This window comes from Trachurus trachurus (assembly GCF_905171665.1).
Source record: "Trachurus trachurus genome assembly, chromosome: 5".
Taxonomy (NCBI): Eukaryota; Metazoa; Chordata; class Actinopteri; order Carangiformes; family Carangidae; genus Trachurus; species Trachurus trachurus.
The window spans coordinates 5,668,259-5,683,930 of NC_139896.1; the positions used below are offsets into that span (position 1 = coordinate 5,668,259).

The window sequence follows — 15,672 nt, forward strand, 5'->3', positions numbered from 1 at the left end:
CCGCTCAGGACGAATGAACGGGAAATAATAATTTAAAACACTCGCTCGTCTCCTGAAAGCGGCCGCACAACAACAACCCTCCTCCTCCTCCTCCTCCTCCTCCTCTCCCCCCGGCCCGTAGGCTACATGTGCATATGTTTACAAAGCCGGCAAGGAAGCAATCTGTAGAGCGGCGGATAACGTTATGTTACGACGTGTATTTGTGTAGTTTAATCTGTCATAAACAAGAGATCACTTATGGGGCGCGTCAAAAAAAAAAAGTTATGGGGTGCGTTTGTGACTAGAGCTGGGACAGCGCAGCGGGGCGGAGGCTCTGATCTTCCCAGGTTGGATTTCATCCCAGAGACGCAAAAAGCGACGCACACGGAAGCAGAGAGCCTCCATTCTCCCTCTTAATAAGTTCAACCATGACAATTACTCCAAATCTGTTTATTCAAGGTAAAAATGTAGAAAAGTTAAGCTAAACATCCTGTATAGTTTCTGCTGCTGGATCATAAAACTAAAAAAAAAAAGTTTTAAATACATTTTGAATAAATATTTAAAATTATAAACTTAAAAACCTTAAACACACATTGGCACTGTTTATTTAAGGTAATAATGTAGCATGGTCAAGCTATAAATCCTGTACCCGTTACCCCCCCCCCCATAATCGTGTAAATAATCGTGATTTCAATATTGACCAAAATAATCGTGATTTTGATTTTTGCCATAATCGTCCAGCCCTAATTCAGCCACTGTGAAATTTAACAGTTCATTTCACACAGGTAAGGTCTTTGTCTGTTTTTTTAATCCGTCACCCGACACAGAGACTTTACACACTGAGCCCGATGCAGTTGATTAAAATGCGCTATTATTTTCTGTTCCAAACATCGGAAAGGGAGAAAAAAGTCGTCACGCATTGAGGATGATTTTATGGTCCTCTCACTTATCGAGAAATAAAAAGAGAAAAAGAATATTTGTTGTACGGTATATACATTTTTTATTACATTTTATATTGCTATTTTATTATGTAAACTGTAGGTTGTTCTTTTTATTCTTTGTGTTGTTATTGTCACTGTGTGTAATGCTGCTGCTGCTGCTGCTGCTGCACTGTAATATCGCAACTTGGGATCAATAAAGTCTATCTATCTATCTATCTATAGCTGCAGATTCAGGATCATCATGATCTCTTCCATAGTTTATTTCAGGATGTCAGTGGTTCAGTTTGATTATCAGCTCTACTGGAGCCACACATTAAAAATAAGACGACCAATTTCCATCATCATGAACAGCAGCTGGTGCACGCGCACACACACACACACACACACACACACACACACACACACACACACACACACACACACACACACACACACACACACACAGGTGTAGCCGATGTCAATCTGGCCCTCTCCGTTGTGTTATATATAATATTCACATTCAACTCTTTCTTAAGATTAAATCACATTTCCTTTGTCCATCTGTTACACTCACAGCTAAAGCTGGTGCTGTATCTTCGATTGTGGACCATATTGGATACACACACAGACACACACACACACACACACACACACACAGACTTGACTGTTGGACTCACCCTGTCTCCCTGTGATCCCGGCTCACCTGTTTGTCCTCGGTCTCCCTGTCAGGACAGAGAGAGACACCGGTCATTCTTCTCTTTACACCTGAGAACACAGGTGATCTGTCTTACCTGTGTCTTACCTTGGTGCCGATCTCTCCTGGGGGGCCGCGGGGACCCTGACAGACCGGAAACATCAAGTTATCAACTGCACAGAGAGGCTGTATTGTATTTTTGATTCAGTGTAGTTAAGTGTCGTCCTGTTAGTGAAACCAGTTTTTGGCGGTTTTGACTGTGGTTTGTATCACAGAAGAACAGGTGCATCTCAATGAAGGAGAATATCATGGAAAAGTTTATGTCAGTAATTCAATTAAAAAAAAAAAGAGACTAATACATTATATAGATCCATTACACACAGAATGAAACATTTCACATCTTAGGCTTCAGTAACTCAAAAAAATGAATATTACGAAGGGCCAATTAAACAATTTTAATATGGTCTTCTGAAAAGTATGTCCAATTATATGAACTCAATACTTGGTTGGGGTCATTTGACTTAAATTACTGAAATCGACTTTTCTACTGTATGATATTCTGATTTATTGAGATGCACCTGTACTTTGTACCTCTGCTCAGTGACAGAGCAGTCGGTTATTTTGAACTGACTCATGTCTCATTTCATACACACCACAATGTTATGATATATTTTCTTGTTTTGTGGGACTGTACAGCCTGAGCAGTATTACTACAGTAGTATCAGTGTTTCTAGTGCAGAGAAGTCTCTGTTGTATTTATCGTCTGCACAAACTGAATTTATCCTCATGAAACTACTTTGTCTCTGACGTACCCTGTCCCCAGGCTCTCCCTGCCGGCCTGCAGGTCCCGGCTGCCCATCAGCACCGTCGCCCTGAAGAACAACAGCCACAAGTCATTTCTCTATCTAAGATAAACACTTCACATGCTGCACCACCGGCTCTCTGGATCAGTCTGCAGCAGCTACCTTGTCTCCTTTGCTGCCCTGTGGTCCTGTCAGCCCTCGAGGACCCGCGGCCCCTGAAAGTCCCGGAGCGCCCTGGTTGATAAGGATATAATTAGGAAATACAGAAATACTTATCTGTATAATGAAGACTATGTCAGCTCGTGGTCAGTGATTGACAGCTCTTACTGCGGAGCCCTTGTCGCCCTTCACAGCCGCCCCGCTGCCGACTCCTGGAGGTCCCTGTCAGCAGAGAGAGATAAGAGCTGAGCATCATCGTGTCTGAACGCTCCTCTGGATATTATTTATGCAGCGAGAGGACGAGCTGCTGATGGAGTGACTCACCCTGTCTCCTGCGCTGCCCTTGTCTCCCTGCACACACACACACACACACAGAAACAAACACACACACACAGAAACCCACAAAGTCATAAAATCATTAATAAATATTATAGATGATGATATTACAGTAGAAGGCAGTGCTGCAAAATTAATGTGCAGGCTAATACTCTTGCTCGCAGGTTTCGCATACCTGTGGGTTAACTATAAGAAAGCAAGCATGAAAAAATTACAGGTTGTGTATAACGATGCATTAAGAATCTTACTTAAAAGACCTTGATGGCTGAGTGCGAGTGAAATGTTTGTAAATGCACATGTCAACACCTTTAACGCTGTCCTCAGAAACCTGATGTATAGATTTATGTTTCGGCTTGATGCCTCAGAAAACCAGATAATTAACAGTTTGATCCACATTAACTGTAGTTCCACCAGGTATCAATCTCTGTTCTGTAGACACTGGTACAGTTGCCTCTTTTTAACTTTATAGTAATTTCTATTTTTGATATCAATGATGTAACTCCCTATTTCTATGTTTTAGTTCTATTCTCTTTTCTTGTCTGTGTTGTGTGCCTGTTGTTGTGTTTGCCTAGCTATGGACCCTGAGTCTGAAATAAAGATATACTGTATATATATATAATGAGTAATTATCATACGCATTCCTCAGTTATGGTCAATGGGGAGTTTCCAGTCACGATGACTTTGACCTTTGACGTGTGAGAACCACCATCTAGTCAGTTAAATGTCGACTCTATGGATGTCACCATTTCTTGTTTTCACAATTAACTGCAGTATTAAACGTAAACATAAAGATTCATCAATACCGTCACTTCAGCATTTACCAAAAGTAAATGCACAGTAACTGGGTTGAATTACGTCAATGTCAATTTACTTTATGTAACAATGGATTTGTAGGAATTTTAATGTTGTTTAAAACGATTTAAATAAACTTAAAGCGCATATTGCAGGTTATACTTTTTGCAAAATGCATAATTATGTACTCTTTGTCTAAAAAGTACCATTTGAAAAGTTGAGTGAAGATTTAAAATGTTTTTCAAGACACAAGGTCACAAACATTTGCTAACTACCCACTTTCATTCATGAGAAGCAACGTGAAGCGCAGCTAGCTTTCAACCCCCACACTAATAAGCCAACGTTTTACATTCATAGTGTTGTGAAATTAATTAATGCATAATAATCTTGATAATCGTAATACAGTGATTATTTCTCTGACAAAAACAAGAAAGAAAATCTATAATCGTGGCATCCCTGGTTGACTCAGTTACATACTGGACTGATAGTTGAGTTAGTGAAGTAGTGAGAATCAGAATCTGTAACTCAACATGTTTGTCATCAGTCTTCACACCTTCAATGTCTGTCACAAATATTAAAAGAAACACGTTGTTTTTTTTTTTGGATGCACTGGAAAATATATTTTTAAAAAACAGTGAAATTCAAAATGTCGTTGTGTAAGAAAAACGACCTCTTCAGTCTCTGATTTACCAGAACACACAGTCCGTCCCCTCAGCCTCAACCTCAGAGCGGCTCAACGCTGCCATCATGTGTGTGAGTCTCACAACAACAGTTTCATCTTGGAGCAGTAACACCACTACACTACACTACAGTACATTAAGAATTCATTAAGGTCCCTGAACGCCTCATTAAACTGGTGGAAACAATGATTCGTTTTGTGGTGTGTGGAAATTTAAAGGGCAGCACTGAGTCAGCAAATAACTTTATTAAAGATTTTCAAATTCCATCTGTCATTACAATATTCTGATAACAGAACAACATCCAATAGTCGTCACTGGCTACTCATGACTACTACTACTAATAGCCAATGTCTTTTCAACGTAACAATTATAAAGATGACATCATATACATAAAATCCTAGCCAACATTAAATGTTGTGTGCCTTTGAAACCAGCCCGGCCAATCAACTTTGCATATTCAGGGTATATATAGGAATCTTGAAGTTAATTTCAATACCTTTTTAAGACTTTTTCAAGACCGTCTCAACATGTATTAATACCTCACCGCCGCTTCAAGCTGTAACCATTTACATCAGTGACACTTTTAACTGAACAGTTTTAGTTTTTGTGATAAAGACTACAGTATAGACCACTATTAAAAAAAGGCTGGGATAATAAATCAAAGGCAAAGTTGCTCAAACATCGCTCAACTCTCAAAAAAACAAAAACAACAATCTTCTTTTCTTTTTCATGAACCGGTTCATCTTTGTTTTTTAATAAAAACAAATAAATTCACACACTTCCGCAATGTTTTTTACAACTCAAATTCTTGGACAGCTAATTCAGAAAAAATACCTTCAATATTTAAGACTTTATAAAGTTGTGAAAAGATTTTTTAATACTTTTTAAGGGTCTTAATTTTCCCAAAATTGATTTATCACCTTTTAATACTTTTCAAGACCCCGCGGATACCCTGATATTTTCACCAAATGAGAGTAATTATATTTTAACTGTGTATCAATCATCTCATCAATCATCGTTTGTACTGATGAAGTGTGTTTTCATATTAAATCTTTGTTGCTTTAAAAACCTTTTTTATTCACAGGTGAAATTCTCACGTCACATCTGATTTGATGTCACTACATTTCAGCTACATGGACGTGACCATTACTCTGTAAACTGAGTGAAGTGTAGTGATGCAGGGGAGGAGACGAACCTTGATGGAGAGTCCTGGTGTCCCTGGTATCCCGGGGCGACCATCCTGACCTGGTGACCCTGAGACTCCAGATGTCCCTTTACTCCCATCGCTGCCGGGCCGACCTGGAGTTCCCTTCACATACGACACAAACACTGGTTAACATGGAGACGTGAAAGCAGGGATGCACTTTTTGGATTTTTTTTTTTTCGTTAACCGACTGTTAACCGTTAACTGATCAGATTAAAACACTCTATTAAAGGGATAGTTCAACCTTTTGGCTAATTGGCCCATTGCCATAATCCCTATAGTCATAGCAGTAGGTTCGTTATCTTTAATTGTTGGTGCAAGCTATTTTTAGAACGGAGGAGCAGAGCCGTGAGCTGCTCAGAGCTACGCTACGGAGGCTGATGGGATTTCTTGGTTTCCCTCATCGAACTCATCAAATACACAATCCAACAACTCCACAACGCTCTGGTGGACAAGTTGTGACCTGCACATTCACCACGCTATGAGATAATAACAGAACGTTACCAGACAGAGTTGTTTTAGAGGGAAATACAGAGACTGCTTGATGAAAAACTGCCCCCGACGGGAACGCGCATCAGCGGTTTTGCATGAATAATCTATAGTCTATCTGATGTACATGAGGGACTGTGGAAGAAGCAGGAGAACCTGGAGAGAACATACAAACTCCACACAGGCCCACTGTGCAGGTTATGTTAAAATACAACCATGACCATACAACATTAATCCTGAAAGAGCGATGTTCTGTGCTGTGGTTGTTCCAGGTCGATTCTTACCGGTATTCCTGGGATGCCTGGTTCTCCTTTCCTCCCAGGAAGACCTCCAGAAATAGCTGAGCCTGGTTCACCCTGCAGCAGCAGCGAAGCACCATAAACACACACACACACTTTACACATCACCCTGCTCCTTTGTCTCCCACAAACAAACAATCCCATATTAAGTATTTGTGAAATGCATCAGAATTAAAACTTAACTCACCCTTTCACCTCTATCGCCCTTTGATCCTTGTGACCCTGGTGTTCCTGGCCCACCCTACAATAATAAAGAAAAGTGAGAGAGAGACTCACACTTACACTTTAATGGACCAAATTTCTGTGCATATAAAATAGATTTTGGCTGTTTTATCTGTGTTTTATACTTCAATGTAATTTATCGTTGTTATTTATTGATGTGTTATGCCATGGCTTTTTTCTTTTAACTCTGTCAGTCTGACTCCTGGGGGACTCTGCACAAAAGTTCCTATTGTACCCAGCTTGTCTGTGCACAAAATGGCAAAATCAACTTCTTTACTTTAGTTAAAAAAAAGGTTAGGACTGGGCGTCACTTCATATTCAGACATCCACCTCACAGCTCAGTGGGTCAACACGTTACTCACAGGATCTCCTCTGACTCCAGGTAATCCCTGTGAACCCTGGAGGAAACACACACAAACACATTTGGTTAAACCTAACAACAACGTAACAGGGAGTGGACAGTCAGCCACTGTAAAAGATACATATGAAATGGAGATGATGACCTTCCTTCCCCCTGAGATTATAAGGTACTAAAGCCCAGAAGTAATGGTTTATTTTACGTACAGTAAATGAGAAAATGGTATAGAACAGTTCCTATTTTCTTTTTCTTTTTAATTTATTTTTTTGATCCTTATGACTGGTGTTTAATGCCATGTTTAATGTCACACTGGGAACTCCCCTGCTCCCTGTGTAGACTGGATGGACCCGGTTGGTTTAAACCAGCCTTTCTCCTTTATAAAAAACTTTGCACTTTGACTTTGCAAAAAAAGTTAAAGCCCCTGTACAGACTTTTCATTTAGTGTTGATGTTGGCGGCCCCTGTGATTTGAAAGCGGTGGTGTTTTGCCGGAATGAAGACTGCATTTCCCACTGCCATGAAGACTTGCTTTTTTTTTTTTTTTCTATTCGTATCGTTTTGTCAGTGGTCCGACCCGACCATGGCTTCCAGAGGTATAGAATTAGACTACTTAGAAATAGCGTATCTTCACACTGATGGGCTCATTTGCTGTTGTAGGTAACAGAGACACATCAGCAGAAACCAGAGACTTTTGCGTATCCAGTTAAAAGCTCCGTACAGGGGCTTTAAAATAAACTAAAAAAATAAACTAAAGAACACACACAACAACATGATGAACCCATGAACCCAGGATTCAGGTGTCTCAACTCACCGGGACGCCTGCAGTTCCTGGGGCACCTGGTCGTCCTGGCAACCCTGGATTTCCATCAATACCAGGAAAACCCTAAACAGAAACATAGTGTGTTAGTGTGTGTGTGTTACTTTCCTCTGTCCTGGGGCCTGTACTACGAAGCAGGATTGGAGCTTAGAGAGGTAACTTCAGGGTTAACTCTGGGTTTTCCGTACTATGAAGGTGGTTCACTTCTTACCGGGATAAATCTCCGCGGCAACTTATGCTGAACGGCTAACCTGGTCCGGAGCAGGTTATGTTCCAGATTGAGATTATCAGGTAGAGAAGCTCCGCCTCCTGACCAATCATTCTCTTGGAAAATGACATCACCGCAGTGGGACAGTGAGTGCACGACACAGCTCGATCAGCTGACAGAGGTTTGTCAGTCCCTCCGATGAAAACTTACAATAAAACTTGTGACACCCCCCCCCCACACACACACACACACACACACACACACACAGAGGGATCGATATAGATAGGCATAAAACACATCTTTATGTTCATCTAAAAACTAAAAATACGGGGGTCTGATCCTCACGATCAAGTTTTTTTTGTTTTTTTTTACATTAGTGTATGTGCAATATTCACACACCTAACTCTCTGCATCAAACACACACCACAAAATTAAATGTTAGCAACAGGCCAGTTTAGAGGAATATAATGTGATTCCTACAGAGCCATCAGCCATCCCATAATGATTGAGCAGTGATTTCATTTAATTTTAATCCCATGAACTAAGCATTGTCACAGTCAGTAATGTAATTCTCTGTAGCACTTTCTGCTCTTTGCTGTAGCGACTGTGATTCTTTACTGTCTGCTCCTCGTTAGTGAAACACTCGGCTCTGCTGCTGCAGCTGCTGTCAGACCTGTCCATGTCTGTGATTGGTCAGATGACGCTAACTCCGCCCTTTCATGTGAACGCTCTCTGGGAAACCCTGGGTTGACTTACCGACTTGATAACCACCGTCGTGTGACCGCTTAGCGCGATTGCGATTGTCCAGTTAAAGGACAATTCCAGGCGAATTCAACTCGGGGGTGTATTTTCCTAACATTTTAGGTCTAAAAAAAGGAATCTGAAGATTTTCAGTTTAATCGCTCCTGTTTTGCGGTAGTTGCGTCTGTCCCTGCGTCGCCACGGCAGCAATGAATTGGAGTGGATGTAAGTTCCGCTGTTTAGACTGTTTACATCCCTCAAAGCCGCAATTTTTTTCCACAGACAGCGTCAGGTGGCGACTCAAACATGCACCCAGAAGTTTATTTACTTCAACAAGCCGACATGTTTGTAAAACTAGATCTAATTCAAAGTCTCCCGGAGTCTCGCGCGAGCCCGAAGTTGCAGTGCGCGGTGTGTTCAGGCGCAGTGGGAGCTACCGTTTGTGTCATAAACACAGGAATATCAACTCTTTACTTGCTTGAAGTGTTTATTTTTTTCCACAGACAGCGTCAGGTGGCTCCTCAAACATGCGCCGAAAAGTTTTTTTTACTTGAAGCAAGTCAAGAGTTGATATTCCTGTGTTTATGACACAAACGGTAGCTTTTCCCACTGTGCCCGAATGCACCGCGCGCGGCAACTGGGTCTCGCGCGAGACTCCGGGAGACTTTGAATTAGATAGATCTAGTTTTACAAACATGTCGGCTTGCTTGAAGTAAATAAACTTCTCGGTGCATGTTTGAGTCTCCATCTGACGCTGTCTGTGGAAAAAAATTGCAGCTTTGAGGGCTGGAAACAGCCTAAACAGCAGAACTTACATCCACTCCCATTCATTGCTGCCGTGGCGATGCGGGGACAGACGCAACTACCGCTAAACAGGAGCGATTAAACTGAAAATCTTCAGATTCCTTCTTTTAGACCTAAAATGTTAGGAAAATACAGCCCCGAGTTGAATTCGCCTGGAATTGTCCTTTAAACTCATATGCAACTTGTGAAGCCGGATAACTGAAAGAAACCCTGAGTATGTTGAACCTGCTTCGTAGTATAGGCCCCAGATCAGTGTGTGTGTATGTGTGTGTGTGTGTGTGTGTATGATGATGTCACGGCTGAACTTCACTCACTCTCTCTCCTTTCTCTCCCTTCACCCCGACCCCGGGGGCGACGGGGACGGTCGTGCCCGGAAGACCTTGACGTCCCTCTGGTCCTCTGGGTCCCTCCCTCCCAGGCAAACCGTCACGGCCCTACGTCACACACACAGACACACACACACACGAGGGGACACGTTGTTATTATGTAGCACAAATATCAATTAGACAGAGCGGTGAAGCATCAAAGAGGCAGTAATTTACTCACAGGCTCTCCCTTACGCCCTTCGGTACCGTCTCTGCCTCGCTCGCCCTGCGGAGTCAAACACAAAGCGTCACCTGAGAACACGGCTGAAGATACAATGCAAAGAAGAAAACTGAGCAACTTCTGCACCGTACCGTCACTCCACGATCTCCCTTCTCACCCTAGAAGAAACAGAAAAGATTAATAAATACACTTAGAAATAAGAAGGAAGGAAGAAAGGAAGGAAGGAAAAGGTGTGTAAAGTAGAGTTAGAGAATAACTCACCCGTGGGCACTGAACACACTGATCTGGACCTGGAACTACCTACGAAAGACAGAAACATTAAATGAGAATTTGTGTTTTATCATCATTTGTCATTACAGTAATTTAACTGGTGTTATAAACTTGTACACTTGTGTAAACTAGCTTTTTAGCTAACAAGGGTGCATTTGCATTTGTTTTTCCAATGTTTCAAGCTGATAATCAATACAAAACTAGAAAAAGCACCAAGGAAGAAAGGAAGGAGTCTGCGCGTGACTGACACTGAAATCACTCACACAACTTTTACTCAAGGACAATGGAAAAATGAGCAGTTCTAAGTATTGAAATGAGTACCAGAAGGCTGACCAACGGTGACCAAACCCCTGTAGGAGGGCATACAGGTGCATCTCAATGAATTGGAATAAATGTAGACAAAATGTATAGAAAAAAAAGACCAATTTAAAAAAGCATTTTTAATATGGAAATGTTTGCTTTCTGATAAGTTTGTCCATCTATATGCTCTCAATACTTGGTGGGGGCTTTTTGACTTGAACTACTGGAAATAGACTTTTCCGTGTTATTCTGGTGCATCTCAGTAAATTATTAGAATATATATATATATATAAATATATATTCAAATTTATTGAGATGCACCTGTATACCTGAAGATGCATACTGTATACCTGCAAACTCAGAAGGGGTGAAAAAGTCCCCAAAAATTTGTGATATTAACACATAAATGTACTCTGAGAAGAACATGAAGGGATCATTTGTTTCAGATAAAAAAAAAAAAGCACATTGAGTACTGACTGAGGTTCCTATCATTGTAAGGCAATAAGGCAAGAATGGCTGGAGTGAATGAAACTTAAACTGAACTCAGTGGACAAGACAGCAAAAACAAATGTCATATTTTAAATCTAGGGATCTGGACCTCTGAACTTTAATCCATGAATTTAAGACCATTGAGTACTGTATTTAAGACCATCTTAGAATTTTCTAATAAATTAAATACTTTGTAAGGCCTTAATTTTAGATACATGAATTTAAGACTTTTTAAGGATCCGCGGATACCCTGTGAGGTGAGTGACTACATGCAAAAACACAAAGTTTATACTGTTTATACTGTGTACACTATATGAGTTCAGTGGTGTCTCTAAGGATTCCAGTCATGTACCATAGATATTTGATTGTTTTTTGAGTGTTTGTTGTGGATGAAAGAATTGCCCCCATAGGTTAGCGTTGTCACTATCCCTAGGGCCGGGTAGCCATGGTGTAACTCTGGTTTGCCTGCATCAATTTTAGTCACGTTTTTTGCTCCCCCCCAACACTGGGTGACCATCAGGACAACGATTTAGGGGTCAAAAATAACCGGAATTCTCCTTTAACTTTACTCTAAGCCTGGCTGTAACCTGAAAGCAGGATTAGGAAGGAGATGTTTCCGCTCACTGGTGGTGGTATTCTGGCGATTCCACAGAGAAGGCCAGCCAGGTCGGTGTGCAGAGAGTCCAGCTGAGCGGCGCTGCGGGTGTACAGGATGTTCTGGGTGCTGCCGTCGGTAACGGCACGACGGAGCTCCTCCGTATCCGCCTGGTCGACACCCACTGCCAACACTGTGACTCCTGACACACACACACACACAGACACACACCAAGAGGTCAGTCTCACTGGACACACACATCTTATATAGATCATACAGACTAGGGCACCTGTCGCTGCTCACATACGTATAGTGTCTTCATGCAAATGTTTGGTCCAAATGTCTGTTAATGTGAACAATTCATCAAGTGGAAGATGAAATGATCTCCAAAAGACATAAAGTTAAACATGAAACACTCTTTTTTCAATATTTTCATCAATATCAGTGTATTATTTTAGTTTTCTACAGTTTCAGAGTGAAAAGGGGAAACAAAGCAGCAGCCTGCAAAAGAATGGGAAACCCAGGAGACTTGAGCTCTCAGAGAACTTTGACCAAGGTATCAGACAAGATATTTACTATTTACACACTCTGATAGTTTACAAAGGTGTGTGTGTGGGGGGGGGGGGGGGGGGGGGGGGGGGGGGGGTACTATCTACTAACTATGCAGGGGGCCCAGACCTTTGCTGAGGGACATTTTCCTTTTCTGGCAGTTTGAACATGGAAAAGATTCAAGATGTTTTATTCATGTACTAAAACCCTAACCCTAAAATATGAACAAGAATAGTTTACAAACAGATGTACATGCAAAGAACCCCAAAGAAGCAAGAATGCTTATAGATAAAAGATTTAAAAAATAATGTCATCTGTAACTTTATGTCTTTTGGATATTATTTCATCTTCCACTTGATGAACTGTTTGGACCGGGAGAGGACAAACTTCTGGATGATGACACTGTGTGGTTGAAGTTATTTTTTTTTTTTTTCCAGGTTGTTTAACTTCCAGAGTGGGTGGATCTGTCACTGTTTAATTATTCAATGTGCACACACTGCAGTGGTGACATCTTGACAGTAAACACCTGAAGCTTTGAGGCTGCTGGCTGCCAGAGTGAGGTTGTCAGCCGAGCGCCTGTCAGCGATGATGACGACGGCACCGGGGACTCTGGGTCTGCGTCCGGCTGAGGGCGTCAGATGGTACTGTCTGGTGAAGGTCACCGCCTCGCCTGCAGAGGGAGACAAACTGTGTTATGGATGTTCACTCACATCAAACAGCAGCATTCACACAGGAGGGAAATCTCTTTACAGTTTTTCTCGATTGCTAAAGACACATTTCTCGAAAGCTGCTCTCCTTTTCTCTAAACTGCGAACCCAAACCCCAATTTTCAAGCTATACATTCACAAAACCTCAGACTCTTCTTGCAAAACCAAACTTTCACCTCAAAACAGTTTAATCTATGCTCAAAACTGAACTATGTTGTCAAATCGTGCCCTGAGTCAATCAAAATTAAAAACACTACTGAGCAGTCACTAAACACTACATAGACAAATAGAAAACACAATGCTCAGGACATGAAGCTGTAGAAATAAATGTTAATTGTTCATTGTAGGCTAAATGCATGTTGCAAAACAAAAAAACTTGTGCATTTAGCACTTGTACAAAAAAAAGTACAAAAAACAGAAATTCTGTGCATTTACACGTAGCACTTGTACAGTACAAAAACAAACAGAAATCTTATGCATTTAGGACTTGTATACAGTAAGCCATAAAGTACAAAAATATAGAAATGAGAAGTGCACAACTCAGCCACAGCATCATTTCTCCGTACTGGGTCAGGCCACAGGACTTCATCCTGAACTGGCTTATACAGTATGTGTCACATCATCAATTTTGAGTTGTTGTGTTCAACCGGTGAAACTTGTGCTTTAATTGTGTTTGACTTTTGCCTCCTGTGCTCAGCATTATGCAACACAGGTGCATCACAATGAAAATGTTTTTGTAGGCAAGTTGTGTCTAAACAGGTGAAATGTGCTGATGGTTTTGCCAAAAGAGTGACTGGTTCAATCAGTGGGTTCAGGCAACTGAGCATTTGGTTCAGACAACAGGGTTTAGTGTTTTAGCAATTGAGAAAAAACTGTAAAAGATGTAGAAACACACTGACCGATGTTGTTCCCCGGGCTTTCATCAAAAGGAGTGGACTGGATCTCTTGGACCAGGGTGTCTGATCTGCCATGGCGATTGAGCAGGAACCAGGTTTTGGGTCTGTAACCGTACACCACCACTCCCACCTACAACAGGTGAAACCCAGTCTTTATTTCAAACATATTAAAAAAGAGGAAAGAAAAGACATATAAAATAAATAACACATGTTTTAGTGTCCCAAAAAAATATTCAAATCAGTAAGCAACGTATGATCGAAAAGGGGCAGGAGGAAGCCGAGCTTTTCAAAACACCTCCCTATGTCGTCAAAATAATATTCTACTCAGCAACCTACTTTTCCTCATCCTCATAATCTTTAGGAAACATGTTCTTGTATAATTGTTTAAACTGTTTTATGTTTGTGCTGTTTTTGAGCTCCTTCTCCACAGTTCCACCCCACACACTTTGTTCTAACATTAATTCTCCTACAATTAAATTCCTGTCTCAAATTAAACCCACCCTGCCTTTCCATAAACATATTTTGTACATCACCCGGAAATAGGTTAGCCTATATCTTGCTTTGTACATGATTTGTGCAGTCTTGTGTTTAACCAGTGCCGGTGAATTTGAAGTTTGTTTGTATGCTCAAGATATCCAGTTTTATTGACGACACTTATTGCTCTTTTTTTGTAATGTGCGTAACGGCTGTACTGTAGGTTGGATCAGTCAAGATGTCGTCAGAAACAGCGATCAGCCTTTTTACCTCTCTCTTCTCCTCCTGCTTCCAGACTGATTTGTGGAGACGAGTACAGTACCTGAGAGTCGCGGGGTCCGACGGTGCTGAGCGACCCCGCTGCACTAGTGAGGAGTTCACGCAGAGGCCTGGCCATGCTGATCCGATCAGTGGACGCTGGCACCAGAAACACCACGTCGAGCCGACCGTCGACACACACTGTGGACAGAGAACAACACTGACTCAGGGTTTAGTTTACCATCACGTCCACTGTTGCAGTTTACTATCACGTAAATCTGCAGCCTTGCCCTCTGATGATACTGTATATTCGTAAATCCTGACCCTGCACTTGCACTTAACTCTACACAAAAGGATGTTAAACGTAGCTTCCACGTCCTCACTAGCAAGACGTTCCTTACTGTTGCATTGGAAGTCTGCGGAATGGTCCTTTTTTAATCTTTATTCTAGACAGTACTTTTTTTACAGTACTTTTATCTGTTTATTCGTGTTTTTAATGAGTCGTGCAATATGTTTGTGTTTGTGTTTTCTGTGTATGTTGCGTGTATGTGGTCTTGTGTTTGTTGCTGCTGCTGTAACACAGGGTTCCTACTCAAGTATGGAAAGTATGGAAAAGTATGGAATTTGATTTTATACATTTCCAGGTCTGGAAAAGTATGGAAAATGGAAACTATTGTATGGAAATATACATCTATTTTTTAATCTTATCTTGGTTTGGTCTTATCTGAAGTTATTTGGGTTAACTATTTTGTATGTGCTATTGTACTTAGCTACAAATTATTTGGTTGCATAATGGCATACACATTCAGAATGAAAACAAGATAAATTGCATGCTTTTTTTAATGTTATTCACATCTATTTACTTAAATATCACAAATTATTTGAATTTTTTACCGAGAAGTCTGGAGATTAGGGTCTGGAAAAAGTATGGAATTCGGAAATTTCAAATGTGTAGGAACCCTGGTAACAACATAATTTCCTGCAAGGGATTATTTAAAGTATCTTTAACTTAACTTGACTTAAATATCCCTCTATCTCCGAGTGGCTCTTTCTAAACCCTGAGGAAATAGAATAAACGTTGAAA

The 15,672-nt window shown here is 41.0% G+C and overlaps 1 protein-coding gene across 1 annotated transcript in view; it reads right to left on the reverse strand.

Annotated features, from left to right (window-relative positions):
• Positions 1 to 15,672, reverse strand: part of col7a1 (collagen, type VII, alpha 1) — a gene marked incomplete at both ends in the record, with an annotated part of 97,369 nt that overhangs the window by 55,329 nt on the left and 26,368 nt on the right. The window contains 20 exon segments of the mRNA XM_083971225.1: positions 1,560 to 1,621; positions 1,702 to 1,737; positions 2,406 to 2,465; positions 2,559 to 2,630; positions 2,724 to 2,777; positions 2,880 to 2,906; positions 5,559 to 5,672; positions 6,341 to 6,412; positions 6,543 to 6,596; positions 6,940 to 6,975; positions 7,746 to 7,817; positions 9,819 to 9,938; positions 10,051 to 10,095; positions 10,182 to 10,208; positions 10,312 to 10,346; positions 11,734 to 11,745; positions 11,748 to 11,906; positions 12,780 to 12,923; positions 13,860 to 13,986; positions 14,653 to 14,789. Of these exon segments, the coding sequence (XP_083827351.1) occupies positions 1,560 to 1,621; positions 1,702 to 1,737; positions 2,406 to 2,465; positions 2,559 to 2,630; positions 2,724 to 2,777; positions 2,880 to 2,906; positions 5,559 to 5,672; positions 6,341 to 6,412; positions 6,543 to 6,596; positions 6,940 to 6,975; positions 7,746 to 7,817; positions 9,819 to 9,938; positions 10,051 to 10,095; positions 10,182 to 10,208; positions 10,312 to 10,346; positions 11,734 to 11,745; positions 11,748 to 11,906; positions 12,780 to 12,923; positions 13,860 to 13,986; positions 14,653 to 14,789 (1,465 nt within the window).